The following is a 15,322-nucleotide window of genomic DNA, read 5'->3' on the forward strand; positions in this document are numbered from 1 at the left end:
TCAAGGGGTCAATGCAATCACAAGGGAGTTCAGGTCTCTTGGTGGTGCCTGAGACATGTTGTCACAACTGTAGCCAACTCTTAGGTCTTCCGGTGTAACCATGCGAGTTCTTGCCGAAGAGACAGTCATGAAGAGTCATCTTTCCACGCTGCAGTGCTTACCAGTCAGGAAAGATTCTTTTGTTTGAGTTCATCCTTAGGAAAGTCTGCAGTAGCTTTACTACAACTAATCATCATCTGTCCTTCAGCTCAGAGGTCTTAAGAGGAGATACCAAACAGAAAAAAAAGAAGAGATGAAATTAAAATCATTGTAGCAGAGTTATTCTACATCACACCACCAACCATGTGCCAGAGAAAGCACCATAAAATGCTTTTACACACTTGAGAAAGACCCCAGGACATCAGGAACATTCTGACAATCATGTAAGGTGTCAGCAATGTGTCAAGCGCATCTCTCAGCATACATTTTCATTACAAAGTAAGGTAATAAGGCAGCCATGTAAGCAAAATATCGAAAGGTGAGTCCTAAATGAACTGAACCAAGAGCTCCAAAGGAGAAGATAATGTTTTTGCCAGCTATCCATCTGATCTTTTTAATTTCATAGAAGGATGGGAGAGAAAAAAGTTGATTTCATTTTCTCTTACCTTTCAACTGAATCAGCATTTGTATTCTGCTCAGGTGCTAGTTTTGCGTAACTCAGGGGCAGATTCAGACCCACAACTGGGCCTACAGTACTGAGCCACAATATAATGTAATTTGTGTGTCTAGGGGAAAAAAAAAAGCAACAAAAAAGCACCATAAACACATTATCCCAACTTTTTCAGAATTGCAGATGCACTTGACAGTCATAAAATACGTTCAGATGGGGCTATTCTTTCACTTTATCTATACCACATGTATTTTAACTTTCAGCCCTTAGGTGACAATCCAGAATCTTATTCCATTTATACCAAGGAAGTTGTTTTGACCATTTCCACCTCCTGGCTGATTTACTTTATCTGCATTGCATAAAGCCTTGCAAGGCACAGTACTGTTTCTCACCTGTCCTGCTTCTGTGAACTGGTCAGTACAGAAGACATGAATTCATTAGTTCGGCAGGGGTGCAGAACGAAAAACGGCTGCCCAAGTAAGGGGTGCTCCTAAGAGAGAATATCAGTTGGTTTATTATGCAAGAAGAAAACTGAAAAAATACCATTTGCATTTGGAAAAGACAAAGCAGGAGCCAATTAATCCTTGATGCAACTTTTCTCATTTCAGGATCTAACCCGCATTGCTCTTCTACTGATAGTCAGTGATGAATATCTGAGACAATATTCTCCTATCTTAAAGGAAAACAGGACCACTAACCAGGCTATGCCACTGTTTTATTTAAAATGTAATGGTTTTCAACAGTAACTCAAGTTCCTGTTATCACCATTACCTGAATGCAAGTAGGGAAAGCTACTGTGTAAACAAGCATCTCACCAACTGTAGTATTTGTAGTACATCACACAAATCTGTGCCATGGAAAAACTCTTTAATAACCTTGACCCTCTATCCTTGTATTTTCTCAAACTGGTGCTGGGAAGTAAACACAGTTTAAATTGGAGCCTGTGAGGGGAAGCAAGAAGGAAGAGCCCTCAAGGTGGCCTTAACTTCCACTGGGTGACATATCCTCATTTTAGGCTATTTTACAGAAAAAATGTCCTAAAATGGTTGATCTTCAAGAAGCCCAGTCAAAACTGTCCTGAGAAAAAAAATAAAATCATTTAGTGACAGTTAAGTTTGCAGTCAGACACACTCCCTACAACATGATAAGACTCTGTCTGTTCTCTACAACTTCACGCTGCACACAGTGCTGCTGAAAACCCTATCCAGTGCTCCATAAAGCTTTCACTTTCATCTCCAGCCGGCACGCAAACAGAATACACGCTCTGACTTATTCAAGCTTGCACTCAGTGCAAAGCCATAACAGTGATCTCATCGGCTCTCACATGGGTGATACCACGAGATCAGCATATCTGACTGTCTCACGCACCATGCCCTAGGGAAATTATTTTCCTTTAATACTTCTGAGGTCACCACTACTACTTCTGCACCAAAATAAATAAACCCTGTTATCCTGGGCATAACAGCACAGCAGGGAATGGCTAGAAAGGGATTCCGGACAAGAAAGATGCCAAATATGAAAGCCACAATAGCCCGTTTACAGCCGAGCACGGACTGTGCTTGGATGTCGCTAAGCCCCGGGCTCTGCCAGAGTCGAGAAGCACACAACGCAAGGTGGCGGGGTGGGGAGAAGCAGGCTTGGACCACGATGGAGAAAACAGCAGTATCACCACCTCTGCACAGCACTCCCCGTTCAGCCGTGTCAGCCTGGTCCACTGCGCTATGCTTTTCACCAGAGCCACAGCAGAGACTGACTACGAGGATTAACATGATGAGTGTTTTACCCCAGTGAAGACCCTTTTCCTTACATGTGCTTCTTGTGGTGGCTCTGTTTCTCGATGGCAAAGGAACACTAAATTTATGCTCTGACACAGATTGCCCTTGTCCAAGCTGATATAGTTGTAGCCAGCTTCCCATAGTCCTGCGATAACGTTTTATCTTAGCTGGTAGTAAACTGCCTGCACTGAAGGGAAGATGCTCACAGAGTCAAGTTTTCCTGCTGCACAGTAAAAACTCTTTCTTCAACCCCTTGCCTAGAAACAAAAACGAATCCTGGCCTGTCATATTTAGCAAATAGGATAAGTTCTATATTATTAAGCAGGTTCTCTTACAGCTGAAATACGCTTGGTCCTTATGCTGAAAATGTACTCATCAGGATCAAACATTTTGTGTTTAAGAGAACTTTAAAAAACTTTCAGAAGCTTCAGAATGCACAAAAAATAGTCTTCACAAAGCTTTGTTTTACATTGTAATATGAACAGATAACTTGCCCAAGAATGCTACCATCTGCTGTTGGTAAAAGTGAACTGATGCTCTTTACCATTGTGAGAAAAAGTGGTGGTTTGAATTAAAAATCTTTTATTATCTGCTAGCTTAAATCAGCTTAGGTCTCGAAATGATTCCATAAAGTATATAGATTGTGTCAACGGTATTCCTCAAAGATAGCAAAAAAAAAGATAGTTAAATAGTTAACAATATTTACAAAAGGATTAAGCAAAGAAAAAAAAAAAAGTAGATTGAGCAGCAGTTTCAGCCAACTCCCTTACACAAAGAAAGAGCATAAAGAGGTAGCACATCCTCCCAAAAAGAACAGTGAAGATAATCTGGGCTTTAGATGACTTAGCATTCTGAAGAAGGCATAAAGATGGTTCCCCAAACTGAATATTCAGCCTGAAGTCATTCCCAACCATCCCATCTCCTGGTATTTGATTGTATCCTGCACTTCTTGCTTCAGAAAACCACCAGTGAGTGACAAATGGAGGCCACACTTGAGTTTTTCAACAGCTTATTAACTCTAATTCGACATCTTTTTCCTTTTAGTCCTTCCTCTTCTCACAACATGACAGAGTGACACTGAAAAAATCCCCAAACTCTGACAATTAGATATCTGTGTGAAAAAGCAGAGTTTATTGCTACTCAGTTTTTCAAAAGGGTAGCATCCTTGGTCCCACCACCTCTGGCATCAATCTGTGACTTACGAGCATGTGATAGAGGTAAAATCTGTGAACACTCCGAATTCCCTGTAATCTCTTCTCCATTCTTCTTGAACAGGTGGAAAGGTTCTTTCTTCCCCCACAGATCCAGCAGATGTAAAGGGAGAGGCTTTCGCTACACAACCCAGACATCAGCTTCTGGGTTGATATAAAGGCTGTGAGGACACTTTGTCAGTGAAGTCCTCTTCCTAGCTTGTCTCCTTGTTCTTCTAATTACCAAGGGTTGTTTCATACACAGCCTGAAGCAACAGCTGTGCCAAGGTGGTGTAAATCTTACTATAATCCACAGAATTTTGAATGGCAACTCATGCTACTCCTTCACTGGGTTCTGAGAACGGCACGTGCACTAAGGCTGCATGTCTGCACATTCAGAAAGAATTGCTTTGGTTTCCATTTAGCAGGGTGTTTTTGAAAACTGAGCACTGTCACTTATTTGTTTACCTCTAATTCAGGAAACTGAAGTTCATTATTACACAGGTCCTTCAGCACCGAAAGTCCACAGGTATGATATCACACAAAACAGCTGTGTCCAAAGTAGGAATATTTTAATAAGCTTGCTGTGTGTATCTTTCTTACCCTAAACAAAAGGCATGAAACTGCAAGAATGCCATGTTGTTTATTCAAAACCTGAAAGATAGGAACATGTCACACACCGATAGGAAAAACACAAAAGAACAAGAAATTAAAAGAAATCCTGAGCCAAAACCCATTAAGCAGGAACCTCTAAAAAGGGAAAAGGCTGAGACAGGGAAGAAGAGCTGTTGAGCATCAGGGAAAACACTCAGAAAGCATCAGATCTGACTCAGTCAAATCCTAAATTCCAAATCCTGTACATAATGGCATCCCCATGCGGCTTTAATATATACTCAAGGTTAAATCACTGACATAGCAGCTCTGAGGAGGAAGTACCGGACAGCTGCCAATAAAAATATAAGGGTTATCAAAGCCCTGAATGGTTTCAGAATTGGTAATGGGCTACAGAGACTTTTCATTGCCAGGTCACCAGTTCAGACTGGGCCTGGGCTGGCGGTAGCCAGAACTCATTACTGCACAATGGCTGTATGTGCAATTGTCAGGTTTCGCACAAAGTGCTGTTAATTAGTGCCCTCGCTGGCAGTCACTGCAGATGAGTCCAGAACTGAAGATGGTGGTTTATCTTGTCGCCGTAGGGGACAGTCCTGTAGGTCAGCTCTGAAGCCAGGAAGAGCAGGAAACCCGTGCTTCAGCTGCTCACGGCATGCCCCGAGAGAGGGCTGTGTGTCTGCACTACAATGAATCCCACGTCCTTCTCAAACACAGTCAAAAGTGCGAGAAAGAATGAAGTTTGTGCTGCATCAGCTTCATGAGCATATTTACTACCTGCTGCAGTCATCTGGTAGAATGATGATATTCTATGTGCAGTGAAATGTATCCTGAGCAAAATATTAGGGTAGCAATACTAGCCTTCAGCTAGCCTCATCCATGAGCCAGTTACATGAAAAATATAAAGTCCTACTGGGACTTCATGAAAAAAAACAAACCAAAACAAAACCCCTACACTTTAAATAGTATAAAAAAGTCTGCCCACTTTTAGTTTACAATTAATCTTTTTCCAATCAGTCATGTAGCAACACATTTTAGAAAGTAATGTGTGAAAGTTTCAAGTTCATTCTCACAATTACTCACTGGAATTGTACAGCAAGAACCCATCCGTGGGTTGCCCACAACTCTTCTGGACAGTAATACACTGACACACAGTTTATCTGAAATCAACAGCATTATTTTATTGTATCTATCTATGATCTTGCATCTATCTATCTATGAGGCTGATTCATAAGGTCTTTTAAGGTCCCTTCCAACCCAAACCATTCTGTGATGCTATGATTCTATGATAACGCTGTTCAGCATCATACTCTATAGTTCATCATACATCTCCACATCCCTCTAAGTCTGAGCCAACTTCCATGGGAAATAAAATTTTTACATGCCGCGACTAGCTCCAGTGAATCGGAAAGCTCAAAATGTTGCTTCATTTCTTTTGTGTACGAAGACCTCTTTACTTCAAGAAAGATTTGTAAGGATGCTCTGTACCCACTTCTGTACTCCTCCCATACAAAACCATGCAAGAGAAAGATGAGAAATGTTTCACTGGGTAGTTTGAAATTGAATGTAAGTTTTGTTTAGGAAGGATACACAAGATTGAATGTGATTGAGCACTGGCATCACAGCAGCTCTCTATCCTCTAGCTGCTCAACTATAACCATCCATGCACAGCTGATGAGCTGCCTCGGTTGTGAGGCTAAACTAGTGAGCTTAAACCTCTTTCATTGAGGTTTATGTCAGACAGTGTGCCCAACCCCTCATCAACAACAACTAAAAATGAATGCTATCGACTCCCAGAGGACTGAAAAGCATTTCAGTTGAGCAGCAGTTTTTTCCGACGTGGTGTAAGAAGGCCTCTTCCCAAAAAGTCCATCAGGGATGTGAAGGCTTGATCAACTGTCCTTCACCTGTCCTGTCACCATTTACTAATGAAACTAGACTGTCCCTCACAGGGTCATCAAGAATTAAGATGTAAAAAACTAACTCCACCCCCTCTCCTGCACAGTGCCTATAGCACAACAAAATGTTAAGACGTGAATCTGAACAGTGGCAAAGATTGGGTAGTTCCTAACAATGAGCACAGTTAAGTCTAAAACTTCCGTCAGATTGGATTATGTCATTTCATCAAGCAGTGCGTATAGGAAATACTATGCATGTCAGGTTTATATTAAAAATAAACATTACTTCAGGTAAGGGGCAATTGCCTGTAGGTATCTGTACTGTGCTCTGCTCTTCTCTCCCCCAGCCAGCAGGTATTTTGTTGTCAGTACATCTCTTGTAACAGCATCGTTTATTTTCTCTGTCATAACTGGAGCTCTTCCAGTAGTAATGGCTTCTATTTTCTCCAGTGCTACATTAAACTGCCTTCGAGCATCCATCATAACATTTATGGTCTCTCCATTTACGATAGTGCAAGGAATTTGTGACTGAAACTGCCTCTTCTTCGATCCAGTTTGCATGATGTTGCTTTGCAAAAATAAATTCATGGAGAGGTGTCAAAACTTTCGTGCAGGATACTGCCGCCAAGCACCACAGCCAGGACCAATTCTTTTCAGATATTTTCCCAGCAGTGTTCACAATCCTGGTCACCAGGTCAGAAAAAGAAGGCAGGATTAATAAAACATGTCCTCCATCATCTCCTCCATTTAGAGAGATGGAAGTAGTGATGCAACGAATACAGAAGTTGCATGCTTTTCCCTTTGCACCAATTTTTGACCACATTTACTGAAACAAATACCTATTTTTCAGTAAAAATCCTTCACACGAGATTATGATACGGTAAGTATTTTGCGTTCTGGAATTCACAGCCTATCTTTTTTTTCCTTCCTTATTTTTATATACATGAATGTATATAATCTAACTCTACTAATTCAGAAAAAAAGCAATAAAATTTTGTTCTTTGGATTGACTGTGTGTCCCACAACCAGAACAGCAACTGTGCACGTGTGGAACTTAAACGGTGCCGAACTTGAGGTTAAAGGGATTACTTTATGCCTAAATTACACGTGCTCAGGTTTGGGTGTAAAAAATGAGTTAATGTTTTCGTGAATGAGGGCTAGGGAGACTTTAAGCCTGATCACTGAAGCCAGATGAGTTTATGCACATTGTGTTTACAGGGATCAGTAACGGTGCTTGCAAAGGCAACCGGACAGCAACAGCTGTCACAAGAAAAACGTTCCAAACTTTTTTCTCCCCTTCTCCTCACAGAAGATTTTCCTCTAATAATGTAATTACTATGACAGAAACTCTATTACTATGGAATCGCTATGTTGCAGATGCAACATTAAGGAACTGTAATTACACAGGGAACTTTTATCATCCTGATAGAAGGTATAGATCATAGTAATAAAGCTGTTGTTAGGGTACTAATCGTATAGGGCTTCTCCGTCCTACTGACATAGGTCGCAACATTTCTATTAATGCAACCATTTCACAAAAATAATGTTTTAGTAATAGGATTAGTATTGCTTACAGAGAAATTATAATTTTAAAAAATTGCAGAGAGGGCAAAATGGCTGTTGAAAGAAACGTGCTTGCTGTAATAGCCACCAACTCCAAAAAAGCCTAAAAAAAAAGTAAACAGCACCAAAAGAGTCATTTATCCTAGTGGACATGGGATACAATTTATTAGCTGGGACAGGTGACATATTTATAGTCACCTTGATTTCAATTTACAAGCAGAAGCCAAGTCATCCTACTGACATAACTGAGGAAAGTTTCTGTAACTTTGCTGTAAAACCCAGTGAAGTACTCCCACTGCTAAGCCCGTTGAAGATGAAACAACCTACTTCTGTCTGTAACAGGTGCTGAAGAACGACTATGAAAGTGCAACTACCGCTGTTCTCCTGCATTTTCTTAGATAATCAAAATAAATCTGCAATGGTACTGAGCAAGGGAAAACTTGAAGAGACCCTGATGAGACAAAGAAGTGCAAGCTAGACCAAAAAAGCAAATTTCTGTGATTACTGAACCTCTTTTTGGAGAAGAAAGCTGCAGAGGGATTTTGATTTACGCTCAAGTTCTTCTTTGCAGACAAGCAGTGGCAATCGCCCTTATGATTTAATGTATCTGCTCCCTGTGTATTCCAAAAGACATACCAAGTAACTTTAGTGACAAGTTTTTATTAATACTGCTACCAACCCCACACAGCCAACTAAGCTGGATCCTATTCTTTCATCAAATATGAAGTCAAAGCTGCAGAGGCAATTAATCAAGCGGCTAAGTTTTTCTGAGGAAAATGGAGTTGCTTTGGCAGATCCTACAACACAAACACATGAGGACACAACGCAGAGCTTCTGTGGGATGAACCACACCTACCACTTGGCACCTGCTGTTTCAAATCCATCACGGCCAGTTTCTGAAGAAACAAACACTTCATGGCACAAAATGCTCTTTTGGTAAAAGACGTCTTAAAACCCTGCTAATGCCATTAAGCCTGCCTGATCACAGCCTGAACACTGCCTCTTGACTACAGCTTGCAATAAAACGGTCTTTTCCTTTGGACAGAGCTTTGACCATGCTCCACACACACACACACATCAATTCTATATTGTCAACTTATTGCTACTTACGTTGACAGCTGCAGCTTCTGCTGAATGTGACAGCTGAGTATGTCTACAGTTCGATGCCACAAAAACATAAATCTTGCTTTTCCATTTTTAAAACTATTAGGATTATTAGGGTGCATCTAAAGCAGGAACAACACCTCTATCCACGATCTCTGAAGGCAGCTTTCCTTCTCTTGTGCAACGCACAGTGCAAGTCAGAAAGTCAGAGACAAAATTGGTTTGACAGAAGTAAAGTGTTTTCAAGGGTGGCAGATGGAAATAGGCTTAAATCAGAAGCTTAACTTTAATTTACTTTATATCTTTCGGCCCTTCCTATTTACGCGTATTCAAAAGATAAATATATTCTCCATATAGTGATTTCTGTAACTTAGGACAATGATGACAATGAAGACAACTGCCGTAAGAACTGATGTGCATATGCGCTTTTTGGGCAGAGCTAACTGGTTATTATAATACTTGATACTACAGAATACAAAATGTAATAACTAGATGGCCAAGACCTATTTCATATTTCACTCTCAAAATCAGTTTACCTGCCTGATTCAAGAATATTTACTGTTTTGAGGGGGTGGTGATCCTTTTTTTCAACTTATAATTTTGCTGAATAGCTAACACAATACCCTAGAAATGCATTTCTAAGAGTTAATGCAGGACAAGCACAACATTAATCAAGAATAGCCAATATTGCTGATATTCATATATTTTTATAAATATATTTTATATATTTAAATATTTACTTATTTATATATTTTATATTTATATATATTTATACATTTATATATTTATATATGGAGAGTAAATTTTGAATTATTAATTTTAAGAACAAGAGGAATCAAAGCACTAGATGACGCTCACACAAAACTATGTTTTTAAAGTTTAAACTTCTCACAGGCATATAACTTGCATTTAGGATTCTTTAAGAAAACTTTACAGTTAAAATTGGCAGGACCATAGTTATATTGTCAAGAAATGGCATCTCAGCCATTTTCTTAAGAAAATAAACAGATGATTCTTCTTCCATGCTTGCCAAAATAAGATTAATTCAGTTGTCACTATTTTAGTTATGTAGCTTATAGTCTTAATTAATTACTATTTAAAATCTGTTCTTAAGTTAAGAGACTCATCTAAGGTGCAAAACTGAAAGATACAACAAGCTGTGGAAGTACGGAAAAGATACTGGAGACAGATTTCCTACTCTGATTAAAAACTGGTAAGTTAAGAAAAAAAATCCACACTGGCATTTGATAAATGTGCCCCAAAAGGGTTCATTTTATAATCCTAGGAATTCCTGGACAAAAAGATACTGGGAAGAGAGATTTCGTAAGACTTTTGAGTTCGACGTATTGTAACCAGCAAATGGGATGGCATATATTCCTATCTCCTCTTTACCATTTTATCATGAAGGTAGTATGACTGATAGCTGGAACAGTCAGAAAACAGACAACTACCACAACTTAATGAACCAAAAGAAAATTCCTCCCGCAGCAAAGCAGCAGAACACTAACTATACCAAATACAAAGAGGCAATGACGTGTCCATGGAAGTGTGATTCAACCCTCATTTTGAGTTCAGGCCAAGCGAAGACTTTCTTTGTTCCTCATTCCTCCCTGTAGTGGTAGATGTCTGCGCTCCCCTTCTCCAGTCAAAGCACTTTATATTACCTACCATTTGAAATCACATTTGCTGGACCAAGTACTCTGAATCACTACTGAAACCAAATATCCAAGGTTCTTGCGCAGACATGGTAGGACTGTCAACACTCACGGTAATTCTCCTAATGATAGACCCAATAAAAAGCTACAAACTTTGTACTACCTAAAAGCCAGTTCTGCCACAAGTTTGCCCAAGCTACTTATGGATGTCTATATGCAGCGTGGTGGAGTCAGAGGTTTGAACAGGGATTAGCCACCACCAGAACAGTGAACGCTGGCACAACAAAGGTGAGCAACAGGAAACAGCAAAAGGACACTGAAACTGCCTCCTGCAAGGCTAAAGTGACTGTCTCAGGACTGTAGCTGAACGCTTTGATGAAACTGGTATTCAGAGTTTAGAAAATACTGTGATCGCATCAGAGTCTCAGTCAACACTGGACTGAAACGTCAAGCTCTCTTGTGTTTTGGAAGAGCACAGAAGAGCTACAGCTTATGGAAGCTCGAACCCACTGCTTCTGTAGGAGCCATAGCTCCCACTCTGCAGATGGATTTTGGGTGGTCTCTCTCCTTACTCTTGAATCAGGCTGCTATGCAGTCAGAAATACAATATACAAAAAGAGGAGCCAAAATGGGACTCCAGTTGACCTTCAACATCAAGGGCTCTCAGCTGATTTTGTGAGCCTTGGAGACTGTACACAGCTTCATACATAAGTCTGACTACATGAAGTAAATTCGTCTCCTTGGATGAGGTTCATTTTGTTTTTTGAACCTCAGAATGCCTTAAAAATGTCAGAAGTACCCGACCAGGTTGGACCAATGGTCCATCTAGCATTGCGTCCTGTCTACAACACGGCAGTCGGAACGGCTGTTTGGGAGTACACAAGTCTGGCCTCCTTCTGTGGTTCACTCCCCTTCTACTGCTGCAGCATATCTGTTGTATTAAGGATGATGGAGGACACCTTCCTGCCTGGCAATTTTGCATCCATTTACGGACAAGAGGTCTCATGAATTTGTCTAAATCTTTTTGAACTGCTGATACCATCTGCATCCACAACTTGAGAGCACAGGTGCTTAGGCATAAATTGTCTTCTGTTAGCATGGATACCTAACTTCCATTTAAATGGCACTTAAAATGCTTTTTTTATTTATAAAACAGAACAAAACAAAACAAAACTGGAAAAGGCTTTGTTTTTCTGCCCTTGCTGCAGAAAAATGAGAAACTGTTCTAAAGTTTTCAACACCTTGTGCCGATACAAGTTTCCTCTCAAATGGAGCTAAATGTGTCATACATGATAACCACTTCTTTCATATTACACAATCAATGTTGTGTGTTTTAGAATTTTTCACAAAAACATTCAATAAGAGGGAAGTTCAGTAACCAGCTTAATTCCAGTAGCGAACTGTTAGTAGTAGCCATGGCAAAGAGAAGACAGAAGAGCAACCCACCTCAGCCTACAAGGAGAAAAGCCAGAATAGAGAGAAAACTTGCTATTGCAACTTCTTTCACAAAGTATCTGCTTGGGAAGCAAAACCACTGCTAGATATATTATCTGCCAATGCAATGTGTAGCACTGAAACGGTTTATCTACAGAAGTAGAAAAGAATTGAGAGAATCAATACTATTACAACGTAATTCGTTCAATTAATTACATATCTGTGTGGAAAATATTATTGAATCTTCACTTAAGAATAACTGATCAACACAAGTAACAATAGTACCAGGACTTGAAAGTCTGTCCTGAATTGTGCCCCAGAAATTGGCAAGGATCCTCCTCCTGCTTTTTATCTCTACATGTAAATTATCCATTAAGCCTCTGCATTCACTCTACATCATTTAGTATTAGTCCACTATTTGTTTTTTTTCCTCCTATGAAATTAGTCGTACTAAGTTTACATCCATAAAGTCTTACTGGGAAAAGCATAATTAAACTGTAGGGCATCTATACATTACTAATTAACACTTAGTTTTAAAATAAAGCCTACTTACTAGCTTGTACAACACTACCCCTTGGTTTAAACCACAGAAGTTTCATACATCACAGAAGATTTTAGTTGGAATAAATATCCACCCAGCTTTCCCATTCTTAGACTTTTTTCCTGTGAAACAGCTTTCCAATCTATACCAGTAAGACTCCCTTTCCTCAGGAAGTTGTTGTACTAATAATTTTCCAAAAATATTAGCAGGGGATCCATAGCAACTGTTGATATGACTCAAAATGATTTAAGAGCGATCTTAGCAACCTTCTGTTAAGATATACTGTACACAGCCTCTCCCACTTAGCAAAATCCCACAATATGGCAAGAAAGATTTGTATGTCTAAGAATAGCTACCTACACACATTTTTCAAGATGACTGAGCCATAATGATTTAAATCCTCCCTACCACGGTTTCAGCAAGACGTGCCTCTACAACACTATATCAGTGCATTCTGTTCAGAGTTTTGAATCTTTCTCCTTTTTTAAATCACACCATTAACATCCTTGACATTTTAGAAATAATGTTTATTGATTTTTCTGTTAATGCTGCTATAAATTAAGTGATGTAATGGACAGGATTACTGAAGTACTAGAAAGAATACGACTTCCAGATTCTTAACTAGATATTGAAAAAGAGCAGACTCTAGATTAATATAGAAATAGTGTAGTTCTGTGCTGTTACTTGGGTAGTTTAGGTCTGGCTGACTACATTTATATGACAGAATGGACATACAATAGAGACAATACTATAGCTACCCGCTAAGTATCAAATGACAGAAGAAAAACATCTCATTTGGATGAAACTGAGAAATGAATGCTGAGAAAAAAAACAGACACGGGAGAATTCCTTATCACTTAACGATTCTGAAACTTAAGATCAGTACTTTGTGGGATAGAGTTGCTAACTCATCCCTTTTTGTAGTAGAAGTGCTATTAGTAAGTGGAAACAGCATTATTTATTGTAGATGAGAACTCAAAAAAGACTTGAATAGTCTCCATCTGAAGATGCTTGAACAACGCAGAAAGAAATCAGCAGAATCACCTTCAGTCCTCACTTGACTAGCATTGGTACCAACAGTCCACACTTTTTTATTTTAAGGTGAGCCTTTAAGCTAAGACTTGAAGCACCGTGGAGGATCTTTTAATAGACCACCACACAGACAACAATGATCTCCCATATTTAAGAATTTATTCAAGGTTACAGAACAGCAGGAACACAGCAAAGGAGAAATAAACTTCGAAGGAAAGTGTACCTGCAATGATTGCTTTTCTTAAGTTATACCGTTCGGTTTATCTGTTCTGCAGTGCCGTGAAGGAGAGCATCGTGAAAATGAGGTTTTATGAGAAGAGAGAGTGGCAGAATAACGCAATAAATGCAACCACAGGAAACTTCTCATTCCTAAGAATCCAGAAGGTTTTTACACCCTTCCGGAAGTAGAATTTCAGATTGGTACAAGATCCGAGTTAATCTAATCCTGATGCTTAGATTTGCACTGTCCTCTCAAACTGTTGCATTTTCAGTCAGTATCAGAAAGCTTTGAATGCCTTTTTCTGGAGTGACAGCAAAGCACTGAACAAGCAAAATGCTGATTTGCTGTTGGCAAATCCAGGACCAAGGTATCAGACATGAAACGTGTCCACTCCCATGGCTGGGGGTAGTGCCCTGCACACATTCTAAGTCCTATGTCAGTAACAGAAGTAACTGCATCTGAACAGTTTTGGTTATAAAGGGTGGGAGGGAAAGGGAAGCATGGACACGTGCTATGTAACTTCCAGAATCCCTCAGAGTCCTGACTCACAGATTAGTTTTTCAGACTATTTCTGCAGGGCCTTCAAGTCACCAAGCTTTCATTCCTGTTTTATTGGGCAGGTTTTCAACTGTTGAGCTTCTTGTAATAATGCAATTCGATTTCTATCCTTGGATGTTTGATTTTACATTCCATCGTCACTAAGTATTGATTAGGCCTTAGCACATATACTTGATTGTGTTTATGACTGTTTTCTCAGGGGAAGGTCAGGCTTAATGACAACATCACACTGTTAAAAACAAAATTTTTGGTGATACTTGCTACTGACTGTGACCAAGTTCATTCATTAGCTTTTAAAACTCGCTTGCTAGTTTGCTTCCAGACAGGAAAAAAATAACTAAGACATGGACTTGCACAAGTGACAAGAATCAAAAATGGATTTGGGTGCATATGTTCAAGGGCTTGTATCTAAAATTCATAAAACTACTACTCAGCTTCATCATAGCCCTAGAAATGCATGTTTCTCAGAATGTTGTCTCTCCCCACAGGGAAAAAAAAAAAAGCACATTTCTGTCACCAGGTATGTTCAAAAACAACTACATCTTGAAAAGATGATCAGTTTATGGCCTACAGCCTGGTATGACTCCCAGGGTGCGTCTGTGACAGCAGTGCAGGGCTGGCATTCATGCAGCATGCCTACCAAAGCAGGTCTTGCACAAACATATCAAAAAGAAAGACGAGAAGGCAGTTATGCCTCCCATTTACTCTGCAAGCAAGTAGAGAACTCACCTGAGACACAAAAGACCTAGATTCAACTTTCTTTTCTGCTTGATTTAGAGTAAATTTCTTGACTTCCTAGGAGAGCACTTCACCGTTGACCTACATGGTATTCTGAGGTGGGAATGCTTCTTGCTGAAGTCATTCTAGTTTATAGATGCTTTTATAAATACCCATCAGGACAAAGAAAGAATGAAAAATTTCTAGTGTCTTTATCCATTTTTTTTCAATTCAATAAATATTCCACTGTTCTTAAAAATATTTCGCAAAGTGCCTGGGAAATAAACAGATTTCCATTTACCTTCTAATAGGTGACTGTATACATCACCAATCCAGTACCACCTCACACTCTCTGCAGAAAACAACAACGCAATTGG

The 15,322-nt window shown here is 39.5% G+C and overlaps 1 protein-coding gene across 1 annotated transcript in view; it reads right to left on the reverse strand.

The window, feature by feature from the left end:
- The window catches only part of ATG10 (autophagy related 10), an 84,955-nt gene continuing 69,633 nt past the window's right edge, over positions 1-15,322 (reverse strand). The window contains exons 5-7 of the mRNA XM_086629846.1: positions 1,042-1,139; positions 645-764; positions 1-109 (exon numbers count right to left, since the gene is read on the reverse strand). Of these exons, the coding sequence (XP_086485972.1) occupies positions 1-109; positions 645-764; positions 1,042-1,139 (327 nt within the window). The remainder of the gene's footprint in view (positions 110-644; positions 765-1,041; positions 1,140-15,322) is intronic.

This window comes from Tauraco erythrolophus, chromosome Z, assembly GCF_009769465.1.
Source record: "Tauraco erythrolophus isolate bTauEry1 chromosome Z, bTauEry1.pri, whole genome shotgun sequence".
In the NCBI taxonomy this organism is placed as follows: Eukaryota; Metazoa; Chordata; class Aves; order Musophagiformes; family Musophagidae; genus Tauraco; species Tauraco erythrolophus.